The sequence below is a fragment of the Equus asinus genome, chromosome 21, assembly GCF_041296235.1.
Source record: "Equus asinus isolate D_3611 breed Donkey chromosome 21, EquAss-T2T_v2, whole genome shotgun sequence".
NCBI lineage: Eukaryota > Metazoa > Chordata > Mammalia > Perissodactyla > Equidae > Equus > Equus asinus.
Genome location: NC_091810.1, coordinates 51,726,717 through 51,748,302, shown reverse-complemented (window position 1 = coordinate 51,748,302; position 21,586 = coordinate 51,726,717). Strand labels below are relative to the sequence as shown.

Below are 21,586 nucleotides of genomic sequence, written 5' to 3'. Positions count from 1 at the left end.
CACGAACCTTGCACTCCTAACAACACAGCTTTGAAGCCTAAAGCAAGAACTGCTAGAACTGCAAGAAGAAATAGCCTTAATTCTGTGGTAAGCCTCTCAGAAATCAACGGATTATACTGACATAAAGTACTTGAAGTGGTGAGAGGATGTGAATAACACAGTCAACAAGCCTGGTCCAATCAGTTATAGCTACAACTTTGTTTCAAAACACTCAACACTTTCATTTCAAACATGCAACTTTCACTAAAACTGACCGAATACTAGGCACAAATAAAACCTCAATAAATTCCAAAACACAGAAATAATTAAATCCATATTGTGATAGAGTTCTTAATAGAGAAAAAGGAGAAGCCCCTACCCTTCCCCCAAACTATCCATCAGGAAAGTAAATAACACCTTTCTATATATAACTCTTGGGTTAAATAAGAAATATAGTGCGAAATTAAAAACAATACGGAAATGAATGACAATGAGGTCAGCACCGCAAATCCCGTGAAATATGGTCAAAGTGAGACTCAGAGGAAATTTTATGGAATTAAATTAAAATATTAGAAACCAAAGTCTATAATAATGAACTAAGCATACTACTCAAGAAGTTAGAAAAAGAACAATAGACTAAATCTCCCAGAAGAAGAAGATTGGAATTACTAAAGCTAAAAGAGCTTTAATGAAATTTAAAAAAACAAAACAAAAAGCAGCAGATTTGGATCACTAAAACCAAAAGTTAGTTTGTACTATTTAGGAGTTCCCAAATAAGAAAAACTTTCACTCAAACAGGCTTAAAATTTCTGTCTCCTCTCTTCAGTGGCGGTGGCTTCATCCTCAGTTGGTCCCCTGTTGAGAAATGGTTGCCAGCAGCTCAGAGCCTTCTGCTTCCTCATCCACATTCAGAGACAGAGAGTGTGCAAGTCTCTCCTCTAACTGTGCCTTATGCTGATGGGAATACACCAACTGGGGTCAGGTGGCTGAGGCACTGGACTATGCGAACCAGATCAACCCAACGAGCCATCCTTCCTGGGAGCTGGGAGTATGACAGCTTCTCCCTGAAGAAGATAAGCAGCATGGCAAAGGGTGTGGGCGGCTGACCAGGATCTGGGGTGAAATGAGGGGAGGAGGGATACCTGAAAGTTAAACAATAAAAGTACACCAGATGGTTTTTTGAAAACACCTATGAAATAGACAAAAGTTTGGCGATTCTAACCTTTAATAATTAAGAAAAGGGAGAGAGTACACATATAAATAATATTAGTAACAGGAAAGGAGCCATAGGTTCAAATTTTACACATCAGTTTAAATTTAAAAATCTAAGTTAAATTAAGTGATTTTTCTATACTAAAATTAATGCAAAAAGAGGTGGGAAACCAAACTAGGCAAGTAACTCTAAAAGATATTTTTTAAATAGTCAAAGATTTGTTCCCTAAAAAAGGCATCAGGCCCAGCAAGTTTCACGTGCACAATCCACCGAACCTAAGATAATGGATAATGCTGGTGTTAAATAAACTGCTCTAGGGCGTAGGAAAATGGTAGAAAGCTTCTCAACATGTATTAAAAGACTAGCATAGCAATGACACCAAACTTGAACAAAAGGTGGAACAAAAAGGAAAACTATAGGCCAACCCAACATTGGGGCAAAAATTTTAAACAAAATGCCAGTAAATTGAATCCACAGTGTATTGTAGGATTTACCAAGGAAATCAATTGAGATCTAGTACAGTCATGCATCACTTACTGACAGGGATACATTCTGAGAAATGTGTAATTAGGTGATTTCATCATTGTGCAAACATCATAGAGTGTGCTTACACAAATCTAGATGGAATAGCCTACTACATACGTAGGCTATATGGTGCAGCCTATTGCTCCCAGGCTACAAACCTGTACAGCATGTTACTGTACTGAATACCGTAGGCAAGTGTAACACAATGCTAAGTATTTGTGTATATAAACATAGAAAAGGTACACTAAAAATACAGCATAAAAGATGAAAAATGGTACACCTGTAAAGGTACTTACCAGGAAAGGAGCCTGCAGGACTGGAAGTTGCTCTGGGGAGTCAGTGAGCGAGTGGAGAGTGAATGTGAGAGCCTAGGACGTTACTGGACACTGCTGTGGACTTTACAAACACTGGACACTTAGGCTACGCTAAATTTATTTAATAATTTTTTCTTTCTTTAATAATAAATTAACCTTAGCTTACTGTAACTTTTTTACTTTATATGCTTTTTAATTTTGTTTAACTTTTTGACTCTTTTGTAATGGCATTTAGCTTAAAACACAAACACACTGTACAGCTGTCAAAAATATTTTCTTTCTTGGGGCTGGCCCAGTGGCACAGCAGTTAAGTTCACACATTCCACTTCGGGAGCTTGGGGTTCGCCGGTTTGGATCCCAAGTGCAGAGCTAGGCACTGCTTGTCAAGCCATGCTGTGGCAGGCGTCCCACATATAAAGTAGAGGAAGATGGGCATGGATGTTAGCTCAGGGCCAGTCTTTCTCAGCAAAAAAGAGGAGGATTGGCAGCAGATGTTAGCTCAGGGCTAATCTTCCTCAAAAAAAAAAATTCTTTTTCTTTCTTTCCTTAGTGCCAGCCCTGATGGCCTAGAAGTTAAAGTTTGTTGCACTCTGCTTCAGTGGCCTGGGTTCAGTTCCTGAGCACAGAATCACACCACTCGTCTGTCAGCAGCCATGCTGTGGTGGCAGCTCACATAGAAGAACTAGAAGGACTTACAACTATTCATACTGGGACTTTAGGGAGGAAAAACATATTTTCTTTCTTATTATTCTTATTCTATAAGCTTTTTTCTATTTTTAAATGTTTTCTTACTTTTTAAACTTTTTTGTTAAAAACTAAGACACACATACATTGGCCTAGGCCTTAATGTGTCAGTATCCTCAGTATCACTGTCTTCCACCTCCACATCTCATTCCACTGGAAAGTCTTCAGGGGCAATAACACGCATGGAGCTGTCCTCTCCTATGATAACAATGCCTTCCTCTGGAATACCTCCTGAAGGACCTGCCTGAGGCTCTTCTTGAGGAGGGGTCACTCTTTTCAGAAATAAGTCCATGGTGGTTTGTTTGGTCTGTGTCTGTTTTTCATCATAGATTTGCTTGTAAGCAGAAATGCACCATGAACATTCCTCTCTATTAATGAAAACCTTTCGGTGTTGGGGGTCCATGCTTTCAAACTTCTTAAGGAGCTTGTTGAGGTGTACAACACCTTCTGCTAAAGCCTTCACTGTGAATTTTCTTGGGGGTTCTTCTTCTTTTTTTTCCTGCAGTTTTCTTTTCTCTTGCCTCTCCTTCAGCTGTGCATTCCTCTTCCAGTTCCAACAACTCCTCATTAGTCAGTTCCCCAGGAACCACCTCTAGGAGCTCCTCAGTGTCATCCTCATCTACACCCAGCTTAAAGTTGTTTGCCATCTCAGCCACGGCCTGGTTGATTTTTGCAACCTCCTTATCCTTTGCAAATCCTTTGAAGTCATGGACGAATCTCTTCAGTGTCTTCCTCCAGATGCCATCCACTCCTTGGTGACACGCAAGCAAGGTTCTTGATGCAGTCATAGATGTCGTAATCCTTCTAGAATTGCATCAGTGTCTTCTCAGTGTCTTCCTCAGTTGCAGCAACAGCCTGGACAAAGGTCCTCCTCAGATAGTAGGCCTGGAAAGCTGCTATAACCTCTTGATTCATTGGTTGGATCAAACAGGTGGTGTTTGGCAGGAGAAGCACCCATTTGATGGGACAAAGACCACAAATAAAAGGAGGATGTGTGGGAGTATTTTCAACAATAAGCAAAATCTTGAAAGGTATGTTATCCTCCAAACAGTACTTCTCCATTTCACTGGCATAACAATTCAGGAGGGCATCTTGGAAGAGGAGCTAGGTCATCCACGACTTCTTATTGCTGCTGTGGTACACTGGCACTATGTGCTCATTGATATGCTTGAAGGCCCTGGGGTTCTCACTGTGCCAGATCACAGAAGGTTGCAATTTGCAGCCTGCAACATTGCCCCCAAGCAAGATTGTTATCCTGTCCTTAAAAGCCTTGAAACCTGGCATTGACTTGGCCTCCTTAAGGATGAAAGTCCTTTCAGGCATTGTTTCCAGAATAGGAAGTTCTCACCCATATTGAATATTTCCTCTGGCAAGTAATTTTCCTCCACAATCAGCTTATCTAGAGTTTCCAAAAGTTCTTCAGCTGCCTTCACATCAGCACTCACAGACTCACCACCCACTCTCACATTATGTGATGAATAACGGTTCTTGAGTCACTTAAACCACCCAGAGCCAGCAGTAAATTCAACATCACCAGCTTTTTCTTTCAGCATCACAAACCATGCTCGTCATGGTGCTGAGCGGGATACACTTCTGTGTTTGGTCTTCAATCTAGGCCGTTAGAAGTTTCTCCATGTCTGATAGAGGCCCTTCTCGAATTTTTCTTAGTCTTTTTACCTTCAAAAAGACTTCCTTTACAGCTTCCATCACTTTGTTCTTCGAGATGGTAGCTATGGTGAAATGGGACACACCTGACTGGCGAGCAATAACCCTCACTGATTTTCCACCTTCATAGTCCTTAATCACTTTTAACTTCATTTCCAGGTCAATGACTCGATGTGGCCTCTTACTGGCAACATTAGCCATGGATTTTGTGTGCTTAGGGGCCATGATGAACAACATAACATGAGATTAAATCAAGTACAAGAGAAAATGATGCAATCCACAGACAGGGTAAACATGATGTATGAGGCTGCCGCCAGCATAACAGCATACTGTTTCACAGTAACCCTTTCTCTTATATAAGTAGAGAAAGTACACTCTAAAATAACAATAAAAAGTATAGTATAGTAAATACACAAACCAGTAACCTAGTCATTTATTATCAAGTATTATGTACTTTACATAATTGTATGTGCTGTACTTTGATACAAACGGCAGCACAGTAGGTTTGTTTACGCCAGCATCACCACAAACACGTGAGTAATGCATTGCACTATGACATTATGACAGCTACAACGTCAACGTCACTAAGCGATGGAAATTTTTCAGCTCCTTTATAATCTTACGGAACCACCATCATATATGTCGTCTGCTGTCGACCAAAACATCATTGTGCAGTGCCTGACTGTAATGTATTTCACTATGTGAACAAATTAAATGAGAAAAATCATATAATCATCTTAATAGTTCACTACTCTGTCTCCAGGCTCAAAACAGCACCTAGCACAGAGAAAACTCCCAAGAAATATCTGTGGAATGGAGGAAAGAGTGAAGTCAGGATCAGCACATGTATTCCCGCCATTATTGCTACTGTTTCACACAGTGCTGCAGGCCTCCAGCAAGGAGGTAACAAAAGAAACAAATGGTATGACTTTGAAAAAGGACAAGATGTAGCTGTCACCATTTTAGGTTATTTAGTCACCCAAAAATAAGCCAAGAGAATCCACTGAATTAAGTAAGACAGTTCTGCAAGAGAGCCAGGAATCAAGATCACCATTTTTTTAAAAATCCATCAACAGCTTCAAAATACCTAACATGTAGAATTAGAAAATATGTAATGGGAAAGACATCACCCACAACAAATATAACCAAAATTTGTAGAATACTTAGAAAATAAACAATATTTTCCCAAACATCCATGAATAGAAGAGATGAATAAGTGGAGACATATACCATATCCCTGGTCAGGAACTCAACATTGTAAAAATGATAGTTCTCCCAAAATTAGTCTGTGTACTTAATTTCAATTCCAACACCAATAGTATTTTTAATGGAAATTGATTCTAAAGTTTATACGGAAGACAAATTTTGTAGATTAGGCAATTTTTTTAAAAAAAGAAGAGGAGAGTTTTTGCTACCATTTAACAAAACATAACATAAAGCTGACTGAAATAGTACAGCACTAATCCAGGAACAAACAGATCAGTGGGGAAATAACAGAGGTTTCAAAAACATACCCATGAATATATTGGGTATATTTATATATTTATAATAATTCATTATTATAAATGTGAACATTCAAATCAGCAGGAAAAGGATGGACTCTACAAGAAATAGTGTCAACAAAATTGGCTATCCAGTTGGAAACAGTTGGATCCCCACCTCACATCATATATAAACACAAATTTCAAATAGATTACAGTTACACTTAAAAAACAAATTTATCAAAATATTAAAAGAAATAAGAGAATATCGCTTTAAAATCTGGAGATAGAGAAAATCATCTTAAGCAAGGCATAAAACCCATAAAGAAAGTCAAGATTGATTTGACTCCATGATAATTTTGAAAGTCTTTATGGAAAAATTACCCATCCACTCCACATATTTCTAAAAGACAAGTGGCTCATCTGCAGAAAATAATTGACAAAGACCTAATAAGATAAAGATCTTCCATAAGGAAAAGATAAGCAACCCACTTTTTAAAATAGGCAAAGTGTACGAACAAGGAATTTGCTAGAGAAAAAGTACACCTTTTTTCAATAAATACATGAAAAGACATTTTTCCAATCAAGAAAATGCAAACTAAAACAGCAATGATATAACTTTCTACCATTGGATGGGCAAAATTTTAAAGATTAATAATATTCATTTTTAGCAAAAGGGGAAACATTCATTCTTGTATACCATAGGTATGAATGTAAACTGGCTCAGCTTTTGGGAAGGGTGAATTTGACAGTCTTCATCCAAAATTATTAAATTTGTCTTTCCTTTGACTGTCCTCCCCTCAGCCCACTCCTAGGAAGACAACTGTGAAAATGCTTCCAAGTGTGTCTGCCCCACCTCCACCCCTGCATATGCAGGAGGGTGTTCATGGCAGCACTGCCACATGTGCACAAGTCAGAGACAGCCCAAAACTGGCGCTGGTTAAACAGCATACGTCACATCTGCACAGAACACACGCATCATGTAAAGTTATGAATAGCTCTAGGTGCTGACATAGAAAGGTTTTCAAGGAATATAATTTTTTTCAATGTAGGTTAATAATAAATATATAAGATCCCATTTATTTAAAAAATCATAAAGATTTTTTTTAAGGATGCTAAAAAATGATTCCTCCTGGGGAGGGGAACAGCACTGGCAGTGTGGGTGGATGAGAGAGAGGGAATCTTCAGGTGCTTCTGAATTTTTTTTAGTAAATCACAAGACCATATTCAGATATTGCTTATAATTTTTTTTTTAATTTAAAAGAAAAAAATGTAGAAGGTGCACATGCAATACTTTTGCAATCAGTTTTTAAGTGCCCTTCAAAAAAAATGAAAGCTAATTTTTGAGCAGTGTATCTGGGTCCTTCCTACTGTTAGCCTATGGGGCACGTCTCAACTGCTCCCTTACAGCCACATTCACTTTATAGATGAGGAAACTGAGGCCTCAGGCCCAGGCCCTTTCCCAGCACTAACGCCCCAGCACTACTTATATAGCAAAAACCATCAGCCCCTACTCTGGGGAGCCTCCTGGCAGAATTAATTCCAGGAGGTCCTGCCCGTCCACCCACCCCCAACCCCCAGAGCCATCCAGAAAAGAGAACAGAGCCAGCTCATATTTGCACAAATTTAATCCCTGCTACCCTGGTCCCCAATTCCAGAGCCCTTCTAGGCCACAGTTCCCTTCTCCTGATCACCCAAGGCCTAGTCATCCACCACATCCCTCCCCACTGGGATGCCAAAGCAGGACCCCGTCTCCCAGGGGCCACTCTTTCTCCACCTTGATTCTTGTTGAATAGGGACCCATGACCTTGGTCTAGACTTGATCTGGCCCCATTCAGCAAAAGCAAAGCAGGAAGAAGAAGGGAGCGGGGAGATTAGGGACCCATGTGGGGCTGCAGCAGCCAGGACAGGAACAAAAGCCAGGCAGAGGCACGGGGGCCTGAGAGAGCCCCATTGCCTATTTGTGTCTTGATCCATTTGCTGTATTTGGTGACACGGGAGTACACGCCTGGATTCTGTGATTTGGCGCAGGCTTTGTCCCAGGATAACACCCCAGCCAGAATCCATCTGTCCTCAACTTCACAAGCCAATGGGCCACCAGCGTCCCCCTAGGCAAACAGAGAGGAGTGAGGGAGGCTCTGGGCCCACCTGGGACCCAGGGGATCCAGGGCCCAGAATGCCCGCCCTTTGAGTTCTGCTAGGAAGATTCTTTCACCCCTTGAGGATCTTACTACCTAGGGTCCTCCTTCAGCTTCTCAGTTGGAGAACCCAACTCAGAATATCAGGCAAAATCAAAGTCGCAGGGGAAGGGAGATGGGAGCAGAGCATTGCCTGGTGATGGTGACAAAGAGGGAGGCCAAGCAAACCCCTCCCCAGGGAACTGCCCCCCAACCTGGCAGTCAATCCCAACAGAAAGAGAGCTGCCAGAAACTCACATTGCACAAGTTTTCTCCATAATTGGTGGCACAGACCATGTCCTGCATGACAAGGGGGAGAATGTGGGGGACGACGGCCATCTTGCGGTAAACCCGGTCACACCTCTTGTTGTCCATGATAAACACCTCGGCCTCCTGCAGCTCTGGGGTCAACGTGGAGTTGGCTGTGGAGGAGCCCAGTAGGGTGAGAACTGATTCCTCACTCCATTCAGTCCTAGCCTCTTCCCAGTGTCTTGTCACCATCATTGAGACTCAGCCTAGCCAAGCCCCTTCACACCTCCAGGCCCTCCTTCACTTGATCCTTTCCCCTGCAGTGTGGACCATGTCTGGCAAGCCCCTCACCCTCTAAGGCTCTGTTTCAGGATCCCTCTCTCTGGGAAGCTTTTGCTTCTGAATCAAGCAGGCCACAATCCAAGTTTCAATGCAATCACTTACAAACTGAGACCCTAGCCACGTCCTGCTTCTCTCTAGCATCTGTGCTTTACAGTGGCTGTGCCGTCTGCCACCTGACTAACACTGCTCCTCCTTCAGGCATCTCAGGTAGACCCTCTTGCCCAGAGCTCAATCCAGATCACTCCTGGCTTGATCTCAAAACCATCTGACAAAATCTTTGCCTCTTTCCTTGTCAGCCTGCGCCCCGGCCCACACTCAGTTATGAGTCCTCTGCAGGCAGGACATGTATTCCCAATGCCAAGGGTTTAGCATGTGGTAGACGCTCGAAATTTGTCAAGTGAACAAATGAGCGAGTGAGTGAATTTATGAATCCCTGACTCTGAGCTTCTGTAAGAGGCAAATGATCATGCCCAGCCCTGGCACTACTAGGCCTGAATGAGGAGCCCACAGCAAGCACAATGGTGTAAATCATGACAGCGCCTCCCACGTGAGGAGCAGTCCTACCACATCCAAAGAACCAGGGGACAGAGGTAATAGCCACAAGCTTCCTGAGAGGCACCATGAGGGGGTCCAGCAGGCAAGGCCCCTGAAGGAAAGAACTGCACCCTCTGTGGCACCGCACTCCACCCCCCATCCTATCCTGCTCACCTGAGTAGCGCTGTTTAATCTGGCCCCAGCCGGTCACCCAACACTGTGTCCCAACCTTCAGGTTGTAGCTGGGCTCTGGGAGGCAGATGGGCTGCACATACTTGCTGAAGATGGCAGGAGTATGAAGCCGGAGAAGGGCAACATCACCCATGATGAAGGTTCGGCCCCAGTACTTAGGGTGAACAATGATGTCCTTCACAGGGATTGAGAAGACCTTCAAGGGGTCCCAGGACTTCAGCTTGGAGGTGCCCAGCACCACCGAGTAATCTTTGTTGCTACAGGAGACATAGAGCACCACCTGGTAGCTGTCAGGTTCCCAAGCAACACTACGCTCCTGCCTCCTCCAAGGACCTCTTCCCTTTGCAGAAGTTCTGCCTGATATGCTCTGATCACTCCATCTTGCTAATCCAGCCTGGGGTTCAGAGATATGACTGCCTCCTCATTCATCATTCAAGGTGATTCAAGGTGGCCTGGTCTATGTGTTGTGCATGCAGGTGTGTAGGTGTTAGCACACAGATACGTTCTCACGAGCGCAGGGAAGGTGGGGTATATGCTGGGTTTCCTGCTGCCCTGCCTAGGGTACAGTCTGTGTTGCTTGGAGCTCCTGCCCCAGCTCAGTCCTGGGCCCCCTCTGAGATCCTGAGCATGACTCTTCCCTGCTCTGAACATCCGTTCCCACTGCCCCCACCTCCCTCTCTCCCACGTTGTTTCACACAGGAAACAAGGAGGCCAGCCTGGGCCTGTGGCAGCCCTGGCTCTCCAGGCCCTGGACACAGGGGCAACACTCACCCTTGGATGCAGTGAGCAGCAGTCATCACCCAGCTGAGGTCAATGAGAGCTCCTCCACACACGTGTTCATTTTCAATCCGCAGGCTCACCTCCCAGGGCCAATGGCGGGTCACATCCAAACCCTCAGACCACCAGGGTTTGCCACAAACTTCAGGAACAAGTATGTCAGGGAGACACAGGTGCCACATAGAGGAGGATAAGAATGACCGAGAACAAGATGCCCTGCCCTGGGCAATTTGCACCAGGCTGTAAACTCAGGGTCTTGTTCCCACTTCAAAGAGGGGAAGACGGAGGGTAAGAGAAGGGCAGTGGCCTACCCAATAGCGCTGAGCTAGACAGAAAATGACAATGACCGAGATGAAAAGCATCAAGACAGAGACAGAGAGACATCACAGGAGAAGAGAGAGAGGGATACTAAGACACACAGGGAGCAATCAGCATAGAACCTCAAAACAAGAGAGAAGCATAGAAGGAGCCCCAGGACAAGAAATGCATTTTCTTGTGTTTGGGGTAAATTCCTACACCTTGTTCCTGAAAGGCTCTAATGCTTGCTGCATCTCTTAGAGGCAAAAGGCCTCTGTCCTCATGCTGCTCAGGCTCAGGAAAAGCTCCAGACACCTGTGTCAGAAGTCTTTCCACAGATTGTTCGAGAATGAGCCCACAGAGGCCCCCCACTCACAGCTTACACACTCTGTTGGCTCGTACCTCCAACAATCAAATAGCACAATTGTAAGAATGAACATAGACGTAGAAATCATGAATAAAATATTAACCAACATTACATTTTAAAAAAATAATGCACCAGGATCTTGTAGAGATTGTCCCAGGAGTGCAAGGGTGGTCCCACAATGGAAGAGCTCTCAGTGTATTCTCCACCTAAACAGCTCTTTTTCTCTAAAGAGAGAAAGATTATGTGCCTCTCACAACAAACAGAGAAAAAGGCATTTGAAAAATTCAACTTTCATGTTCAATATTTATGTTCAATAAAATTCAATATTTATGACTAAAAACACCCCACATATTTATGACTTAGCAAACTAGGAATAGAAAGGAAATCCTTAACTTTATAAAAGTTATATGCCACAAATGTACAGCAAACATCATCTAGCATTAAAGAACAGGCAAAAAGAATATATAGCGTGAGAAGCCAGGAATAATGGTCCTTGGTGGGAAAAGGGCAGAGAAAGCAATAGAGAGGGCCTAAGGGGGCTTCTACGTGTTGCTACTGCTCTATTTTCTGCCCTGGGTGGTGACTGCACTGGTGTGCTCACAGTGTGATAATTTCTTGAGCTGGACACTTAAAATTTGTGTACTTTTTTGTGTGTATATAATACTTCAACAACTTGCTTTTAAAATCAACATTTCTTTACCTCGGCACAACCTACTAAAAAATATGTTAAAAAATAAGATACATTTTCAATAGCAAAAAATTATAAAATACCAAGGAATTAACTTATGCAACACTATGCAAGATTTCTGTGGCAATACATTTAAAACTCTAATAAAGAACACTGAAAATGATTTCCATAAATGGAGAGACATCTCTTACTCTTAAAAAGAACAACTAAATATTTCAGATGTAATTTTTCCCAGAATTAATCTATAACATCACTTTCCATGTTAGAATTTTTAAGAAATTTGATAAACTTACTCTAAAATTGAAATAAAAAAATAAAAGTCCACGAAATGCTCAGTCTTTGAAAAAGTAGAGCAAAGAAGGGACACTTGTCCTAGCAAATAATAAAACACACATCAAAGCCATAATAACCAAAACAGTGTGATACTGATAAAGACAGACAAATGCACTAATGGAAAAGAATAGAGAGCTTGAGACTGCTTCATGGAATACAGGAATTTAATGTAAATAGAGCCACCACTATCAGTGGGTAAAGGATGGACTGTTGAGGAGATGGTACTGGGGAAACAAGCTCACTATAAAAGAAAAAAGAAAAAGAAAACTGGATTCCCTTCAAGGAGCGTCTGAAGACTTAAAGGTGACAGTAAAACCGTAAAGTTGACAGTAGACCATGTGACGTGCAGCAGGAAGGGGCTCCTTAAACACAACCTCAAGACACAAACACACACAAAAAGCATTAAGCTGATTAACACAAAAATCAAGGATTTTTGACTGGAGGAACAAAGGTAACACACAAGTGACAGATTGGGAGGCAATACTGGCAACATCTAAAATCTTTTTTTTTAGGAAAATACAAAGAACTTTAGGAAAATCAAGAGGAAAAGAGAATAATAAACAGTACACAAAGGATAAAGACAGCCAATTTATTAGAAGAGGAAACTCAAGAGACCAACAGCACCATTGAGGCATGTTCAAACTCATTAGTGATGAGAAAAATCAAGAAGTCTTTTATTTGCCGGGGCTGGCCCCGTCGCCGAGTGGTTAAGTTTGCGCGCTCCGCTGCAGGCGGCCCAGTGTTTCGTTGGTTCGAATCCTGGGCGCGGACATGACACTGCTCATAAGACCACGCTGAGGCAGCGTCTCACATGCCACAACTAGAAGGACCCACAACGAAGAATATACAACTATGTACCGGGGGCTTTTGGGAGAAAAAGGAAAAAATAAAATCTTTAAAAAAAAAGAAGTCTTTTATTTGCCTATTAGATTGGCAAAAAATAAAAAGTTGGATTGGAAAAAAGTGGATCATGCCAAGGGTTGGGAGGTCCATAGCAACATATACACCTTCATAAACTGCTGGCAAGAATGCAGAGGGTTTACCAAAATGGAATATGGACAGTAGATAAAAGTATGGTAGTAGTGTAAACTTTTGAAGTTGATAAGTCTACTGCAGTTATCTAAGAGAATATTCTTAGAAAATACACACCAAAGTATTTAGAGATAAAGAGCCATGTTGTATGTTACCCTCAACTGATTCTGAAAAAAAAAAATGTTCCTTGCACAATTTGTATTTTCGTAATGTTTCGTAAGCTTAAAATTATTTCCAAAGAAAATGTTTTTTTAAATGGGGCTGAATGAAAAGAAGAGGAAAGGGAAATATCTAGAGTACATACCATTTATGTAAGTTAAAAAAACATGCACACAAGACCACAACGTAAAAATCTTGTAAAAATCAAGAACACACACAAACAAAAAGACACGCCTTGAACGTATAGAAAGGTTGGGAGGAGGGGGAAGATGGGGAACAGGAGTGGGGCATGGACACAAGCAGGAATAACTAACTTAATCCACCGAACAATCCATAACAAATCAGGTTGGACCCTTGACAATGGAAGCCCATGAACAAGCAGAAGCAACCCAACCCTCCACCCCTGAGGTCTAAGGAAAGAGACAGGAAGATCCCAGAAGAGCTGGGCTCTGCAGACGCTGCCACAGGGTCCAGGAGGCTCCATCGGCAACTGAACAGTTTAGAGCCCAAAAGGTTTCTCAGTGGGAAAGGGTCTGCGTTAGCTTCCTGGACATGTCCCCAGATGAGATGCAGCAGATGGGAATTCACAAAGGCTCTGCATTCCCACAGAAGGCCCAGATACTCTTTGCTCTGCACTGTTAGTTCTGTATGTTCCGGCAGTCACAGGCTGTTCTTTAGATAACAGTCCCCTTAGACTAAATTGCTGCTTCCTACAGACCCAGAAACACTATCTATGTTACCCTCTTCAGAACATACCCTCCCAGGAGCTGAGATTTTCCTGAAGCAGGGGCTCACCCTACCCACCTGGTTTGGTGTTGCCTTCTTTGTAACCTGAAGGAGAAAACGGAGACAGAGATGATGCGAGAGTTGTGACAGGATAACAGTGAAGAAGCACACTTTTCATTAATTAGTTCATTTACCAAATATTTGCTAACCTCCCACTCCATTCCCAGCCTAGAGCCTGAGGCTGGGGGGACAGTGGTCTATCAGACAGATAGCTCTGTATTTGCCCTTGAGGAACAAGCTGTTCAGCCAGGGAGACAAAAGTAAACACATAATCGCCTGTGTGAGATTAATGCAGGGACAAGGCCACAGACGTCAGGTGAGGCCCGAAGAAGTGGTGGACAGAGAACCTTCTAGGAAGAGGGGTTATTGTGTCTGGTCTTGAAGGTGAGAAGGTAAAACAGAAATGAAAAGTGACAATGACATTTCTTACAAAAGAAACACTGTGGTGCATGTCGGAGACCCCAGAGGATAAAGGGCAAGGCCTGTGATGGCAAGAAATGAGGCAGGGGAGGAGAGTCAGGGGTCAATCCCAAGGGGCTTCATAAGCCAGCCAAGACGTCTGGGTGAGACCCTCTGGGAGGAGGGCGGCCAATGGAGGCGTGACATGCTCAGGTTTTTCTTGTGAAGGCAGCATGGAGAACAGATAGGAAGGTGACAAGACTGAGGGCAGTGAGATCCCACCGGAGGCTCAGCAGAACCCAGGCAAGAAATAAGGAGGTCTGAATGAGGAATGGGCAGTAAAAACAGACAGGGTGAGCTGGATGTGGAACTTAGGGAGATGGCTAAGTCTAGGACGACCCCCCCCAGGTTCTGATTTTAGAGAAGAGTGGCTGCTATCTACTGAGTTAGAGAACCCAGTTTGTACGAAGATGAGGGCCTCAACTTTGGACCCCAAGGAGTTGAGATTTCTAGGTCATTCAGGTGGAGATGTCCAGCAGGTGGCTGCACATCCAGACACATTGTCTTGTGAGGCAGTAGCACATAAATGGCAGCTCAATGCCCAGGGCAAGTGAGTTCACCCAGGGAGTGAAGAGGGAACCTAGACAGCATCTTAGGGAACACCAATACGTCAGGGATGCACAGACCATGGGTGGCCTGAGAGGGACACAGAGGAGCAGGGGAGTTACCTTGAGGTACAGGAGAACCAGGAAGATGGCCTAAGAGAAGCCAAGAGGCTAGAGAAAATGAAAAAGGAGAGAGTAGTCAAAAGTCAGGGATAATACCACAGACTAGGGAGACCGATGGATAGAACCAGAACACAATAGCAAATATTCAATTATAGCATTAGGGTAAAGGTAAGGAAACTACCAAAACAAGGACGATCTTAGCACTCTACCAATTAATAAGACGAGTTGGAATAAAAAATGAAAATAATTATTTAGGAGGGGAAGAGCAAAGGGTCTAAATCAGTATTGGTCAAGTAGGTAAGAGACCACCAGAGAATAGACCATATTATACACGAGATTCTAAATACAAACTTCAAGGTAGACACTAAAATAAAGTACAGAACAGAGTCACAAATCATAAATAAGGAAAAATCTAAGAAACCCAGCATAAGAAATTGCAGTATTAAATGGGTAGTCTAAAGCACACAGGAAAAGAAACGCAGGAAAACAAGATAATGAGCGACAGATTAACAGCATTAAGTCCACATGCATCAATAATCACTCTCAACGTAAACTGATTGAACTCTCCAATAAAAAGACACAGAGTGGCAAAATGGATTAAAGAACAAGATCCAACAATTTGTTGCCTCCAGGAAACACACCTCAGCCCCAGGGACAAACACAGACTCAGGGTGAAGGGGTGGAGGACAATACTTCAAGCAAATAGCAAGGAAAAAAAGGCAGGTGTTGCAATTCTCATATCAGACCAAGTGGATTTCAAAATAAGACAGGTAAAGAGAGACACAGAGGGACCATATATAATGATCAAAGGGACACTTCATCAAGAAGAAATAACGCTTATAAATATCTATGCACCCAACACAGGAGCACCAAGATTCATAAAGCAACTATTAACAGACCTAAAGGAAGATGTTAAAAACAACACAATAATAGTAGGGGACCTCAACACCCCACTCACATCAATGGACAGATCATCCAGACAGAAAATCAACAAGGAAATAGTGGAGCTGAATGAAAAACTAAAACAATTGGACTTAATAGACATATATAGATCACTCCACCCTGAAAGAGCTGAATACACATTCTTCTCAAGTGCACATGGAACATTCTCTAGGATAGACCATATGTTGGGAAACAAGGCAAGCCTCTACAAATTTAAAAAAATTGAAATAATAACCAGCATCTTCTCGGATCATAGTGCTATAAGGCTAGAAATTAATTACAAGGAAAAAGCCGAGAAAGGCACAAAGATGTGGAGACTAAACAACACACTACTGAACAAGCAATGGATCATTGAAGAAATTAAAGAAGAAATAAAAAAATACCTGGAAACAAATGAAAATGATAGCATGCCATACCAACTCATATGGGATACAGCAAAAGCTGTATTAAGAGGAAAATTCATCACAATACAGGCACATCTTAACAAACAAGAAAAATCCCAAATAAGCAACCTTAAAGCACACCTAACTGAACTAGAGAAAAAAGAACAAATGAAGCCCAAAGTCAGCAGAAGGAGAGAAGTAATAAAAATCAGAGCAGAAATAAATACTATTGAAACGAAAAAGGCAGTAGAAAGGATCAATGAGACAAAGAGCTGGTTTTTTGAGAAGATAAATAAAATTGACAAACCACTAGCCAGACTTACAAAGAAAAAAAGGGAGAAAGCTCAAATAAACAAAATCAGAAATGAGCGAGGAGAAATAACAACAGACTCTGCAGAAATACAACAGATTATAAGAGAATACTACAAAAAACTATACGCCAACAGAATGGATAACCTAGAGGAAATGGATAAATTCTTGGACTCCTACAATCTCCCAAAGCTCACTCAAGAAGAGGCAGACAATTTGAACAGACCAATCACAAGGAAAGAGATTGAAACAGCAATCAAAAACATCCCAAAGAATAAAACCCCAGGACCAGATGGCTTTCCTGGGGAATTCTACCAAACTTTCAGAGAGGATTTAATACCTATCCTTTTCAAGCTATTCCAAAAAATTAGGGAAGATGGAACACTTCCTAACACATTCTATGAGGCCAATATCATGCTGATCCCAAAACCTGACAAGGACACCATGAAAAAAGAGAACTACAGGCCAATATCACTGATGAACATAGATGCAAAAATTCTAAACAAAATTTTGGCAACCAGAATTCAGCAATTCATCAAAAGAATCATACATCATGGGGCTGGCCCCGTGGCCGAGTGGTTAAGTTTGCGCGCTCCGCTGCAGGCAGCCCAGTGTTTCGTTGGTTCGAATCCTGGGCGCGGACATGGCACCGCTCATCAAACCACGCTGAGGCAGCGTCCCACATGCCACAACTAGAAGGACCCACAACGAAGAATATACAACTATGTACTGGGGGGCTTTGGGGAGAAAAAGGAAAAAATAAAATCTTTAAAAAAAAAAAAAGAATCATACATAATGATCAGGTGGGATTCATACCAAGGACACAGGGATGGTTCAACATCCGCAAATCAATCAATGTGATACACCACATCAACAAACAGGAATAAAAACCACATGATCCTCTCAATAGATGCAGAGAAGGCATTTGACAAGATCCAACAGCCATTTATAATAAAAACTCTGAACAAAATGGTCATAGAAGGAAACTACCTCAACATAATAAAGGCCATATACGACAAACCCATAGCCAACATCATACTCAATGGGCAAAAACTGAACCCCATCCCCCTGAAAACAGGAACGAGACAAGGATGCCCTCTATCACCACTCTTATTTAACATAGTACTGGAGGTCCTGGCCAGAGCAATCAGGCAAGAAAAAGGAATAAAAGGAATCCAAATAGGGAAGGAAGAAGTGAAACTCTCGCTGTTTGCAGACGACATGATCTTATATATAGAAAACCCCAAAGAATCCATTGGAAAACTGTTAGAAGTAATCAACAACTACAGCAAAGTTGCAGGGTATAAAATCAATTTGCATAAATCAGTAGCATTTCTATACTCCAGTAATGAACCAACAGAAAAAGAACTCAAGAATACAATACCATTCACAATCGCAACAAAAAGAATAAAATACCTTGGGGTAAATTTAACTAAGGAAGTGAAGGACCTATATAATGAAAATTACAAGGCCTTTCTGAGAGAATTGGATGACGACATAAGGAGATGGAAAGACATTCCATGTACATGGATTGGAAGAATAAACATAGTTAAAATGTCCGTTCTACCTAAAGCAATCTACAGATTCAACGCCATCCCAATCGGAATCCCAATGACATTCTTTACAGAATTAGAACAAAGACTCCTAAAATTCATATGGGGCAACAAAAGACCCCGAATTTCTAAAGCAATCCTGAGAAAAAAGAACAAAACGGGAGGCATCACAATCCCTGACTTCAAAACATACTACAAAGCTACAGTAATCAAAACAGCATGGTACTGGTACAAAAACAGGTGCACAGATCAATGGAACAGAATTGAAAGCCCAGAAATAAAACCACACATCTATGGACAGCTTATTTTTGACAAAGGAGCTGAGGGCATACAATGGAGAAAAGAAAGTCTTTTCAACAAATGGTGCTGGGAAAACTGGAAAGCCACATGTAAAAGAATGAAAATTGACCACTCTTTATCACCATTCACCAAAATAAACTCAAAATGGATTAAAGACCTAAAGGTGAGACCTGAAACCATAACGCTCCTGGAAGAAAACATAGGCAGTACACTCTTTGACATCAGTATTAAAAGGATCTTTTCGGACACCATGTCTTCTCAGAGAAGGGAAACAATGGAAAGAATAAACAAATGGGACTTCATCAGATTAAAGAGCTTCTTCAAGGCAAATGAAAACAGGATTGAAACAAAAAAACAACCCACTAACTGGGAAAAAATATTTGCAAGTCATATATCTGACAAAGGCTTAATATCCATAATATATAAAGAACTCTCACAACTCAACAACAAAACATCAAACAACCCAATCAAAAAATGGGCTGGAGACATGAACAGACATTTCTCCAAAAAAGATATACTGATGGCCAATAGGCACATGAAAAGATACTCATCATCGCTGATCATCAGGGAAATGCAAATCAAAACTACACTAAGATATCACCTTACACGTGTTAGAATGACAAGAATATCTAAAACTAATAGCAACAAATGTTGGAGAGGTTGCGGAGAAAAAGGAACCCTCATACACTGCTGGTGGGAATGCAAACTGGTGCAGCCACTATGGAAAACAGTATGGAGATTCCTCAAAAAATTAAAAATAGAACTACCATACGATCCAGCCATCCCACTACTGGGTATTTATCCAAAGAGCTTGAAGTCAGCAATCCCAAAAGTCCTGTGCACCCCAATGTTTATTGCAGCACTGTTTACAATAGCCAAGACATGGAAGCAACTTAAGTGTCCAGCAACAGACGAACGGATAAAGAAGATGTGGTACGTATATACAATGGAATACTACTCAGCTGCAAAACAGAACAAAATCATTCCATTTGCAATAACATGGATGGCCCTTGAGAGAATTATGTTAAGTGAAATAAGCCAGCAAGAGAAGGATAATCTGTGTATGACTCCACTCATATGAGGAATTTAAAATTATGGACTAAGAACAGTTTAGTGGATACCAGGGGAAAGGTGGGGTGGGGGGTGGGCACAAAGGGTGAAGTGGTGCACCTACAACATGATTGACAAACATTAATGTACAACTAAAATTTCACAAGACTGTAACCTATCAATAACTCAATAAAAAAAAAAGTCAGGGATAATAAAGGCAGAGACATGCCAGGAATGGGCTAACGATTAAGTAAGAAGTGAGGAAGCACTGGAAGGAAGCATGAAGTGAAAATTCTTATTTTGAGAGATCTGGCAGAGAGGAGAAAGAGGCAGGGAGAAGAAACACAGCAAACAGAAAGGGAGAGGGTAAAGACCTATGAGAGAGGATGTTGGAGGGAGCACAGCACAGGGAGGGCCCACGGTCCAGAGCGCGGGTGAGCAGGCCAGCCTTGAAGAGGAGGTGTGTCTCTGATTCCTAAAGAAGTGCTTGAGGATAGTGTTTAGGAGGCAAGTTTGGAGGGGGCCCCCGGCTGGAGGGAGTCAAAGGAGACAGCACCTGAGGGCCCGCCTCTTCTGAGTGAATGATGCAGCTGCTAGTGAGACACAATGGGTTGGAGCAGAGGGTCTGGGAAGAAGAATAATTTTGGAATATTTGTTTAAGGGGACAGAGACCCCGAATTTGTCTCCGGGAGGGCAGACCCAAGTCGGGTCTCCAGTGGTGCCCAGCTGCCTGGGAAGGTCAGAGGGCCTGGGGTGGAGGGGTAGAGTGGCAGGGGCCTGTCAAGAGGGTGATTTGGGTCTCAGCCACAACGTCCACACTGACGGGGGAGGGAAGCAGCCTACCGGCGAGGAGAAAAGGCAGAGGTTCTCCCCACTACAGGTCCCAGAAGGCTGCAGGGCAGGTGGGGCCTGAGGGATGAGGCCAGAGAGTGCAGGAGTTTGGGATCCCTGGAATCGCCCTGGGGAGATCCCGGGACGGGGTAGAGGAGAGGTGATCATGAGGTAGTGGGTCACAGAGCCCCAGACGGCCAAACTGACGGCCATTCCGGGGACCAGCTCCTGCCTGGAGGGCGGGGCGGGGAAGGGCGGGGGAGGAAGGACGGGGACCAGCCCCGGAGGAGGCGCCGCCTCACCAGCGTCCAGCAGCGGCAGCAGGAGCAGCAGCAGCAGCAGGAGGCGGCGGCTCAGACGCCAGGGCCTCGCGGCTCCAAGCCCAGCGCCGAGGCTGCCCGGTGAGGTGGCCATGAGGCCCGGTGCCGCCTAGCAGCGGCCAAGACAGCTCCCACAAGCCCCGGCGCGGCCCGCGCAGGGCGAGCGAGGGCCTCTCTAGCACACGACCGCGTCTCAGACCCCGGACGGTGCCTCCAGCACGCGATGGAGTTCCAGACACGTGACGGCCCCTGAGGCACGCGAAAACGTCGCGACACGTGATGGCGCCCCTGGAGCCCTGGACACGCCCCCCTCACGTCTTGGCGCATCTTGTGCACCCCCAGCTCGTCCCTTTTCCTTGAAGATGACCTCAGAGCCCTGGATCTGTGACTGCTCCATGGTGGCCAGCCCCATGAAAGCACCCTCAAGTGTCTTAAGTTGGTGACAGTGTCCTCAGAACCTGGCCGGTGAAGGCATGCCTGGATCCCGTGATGACACCTTGTTGTCCAGCCTCTCACCACACCCTGGTCCCCTGGGCTTGGTGCATTGGAGAGTTTCACACTTTATATTGATTTGAGAATCCAAAAAGATGTAGAAAACACAAGAAAAGAACAGGAAGGCTAGGGAACCAGGGAAGAAGTCTTTGAGAAAGTGACATTTGAGCTGGACCTAAGACTTGAACAGGCATCTTGGAGGAGTCCTGAGAAGGGAAAGAAAGGCAGTCTTCCTCTTCCACAGACCACCAATGGGATGATGGCAACTAAAAGAGATGGTGGCATATCCAGGCCTTGGGATTTCACAGAGTGTTTTTGCAGAAGAATGCTGTTGGGGCCGCCTCCGTGGCCAAGTGGTTAAGTTCGCACGCTCCGCTGCGGTGGCCCAGGGTTCGGATCTTGGGTGCAGACATGGCACCACTCGT

At 43.3% G+C, this 21,586-nt stretch overlaps 1 protein-coding gene across 1 annotated transcript; it reads right to left on the bottom strand.

Annotated features, from left to right (window-relative positions):
- Positions 1-7,534: 7,534 nt before the first annotated feature.
- On the bottom strand, positions 7,535-20,927 carry LOC106838377 (putative serine protease 45). Its single transcript, XM_044755007.2, has 6 exons — positions 20,652-20,927; positions 13,873-13,899; positions 10,187-10,334; positions 9,398-9,672; positions 8,357-8,520; positions 7,535-8,029 (listed from the first exon to the last, which is right to left on the bottom strand). Exons 1-6 carry the CDS (start codon positions 20,761-20,763, stop codon positions 7,796-7,798), a joined length of 960 nt encoding a protein of 319 aa, XP_044610942.2. The 5' UTR covers positions 20,764-20,927; the 3' UTR covers positions 7,535-7,795.
- Between the last annotated feature and the right edge of the window lie 659 nt (positions 20,928-21,586).

Coding starts and splice junctions, on each gene's coding strand:
- LOC106838377 (XM_044755007.2), bottom strand. CDS start 20,763: ATGGCCACCTCACCGGGCAGCCTCGGCGCTGGGCTTGGAGCCGCGAGG. Junction 10,335..13,872: donor AGAAGGCAACACCAAACCAG/GTGGGTAGGGTG, acceptor TTGTTCCTGAAG/TTTGTGGCAAACCCTGGTGG. Junction 8,521..9,397: donor GATTAAACAGCGCTACTCAG/GTGAGCAGGATA, acceptor GCTCCTCCACAG/CCAACTCCACGTTGACCCCA.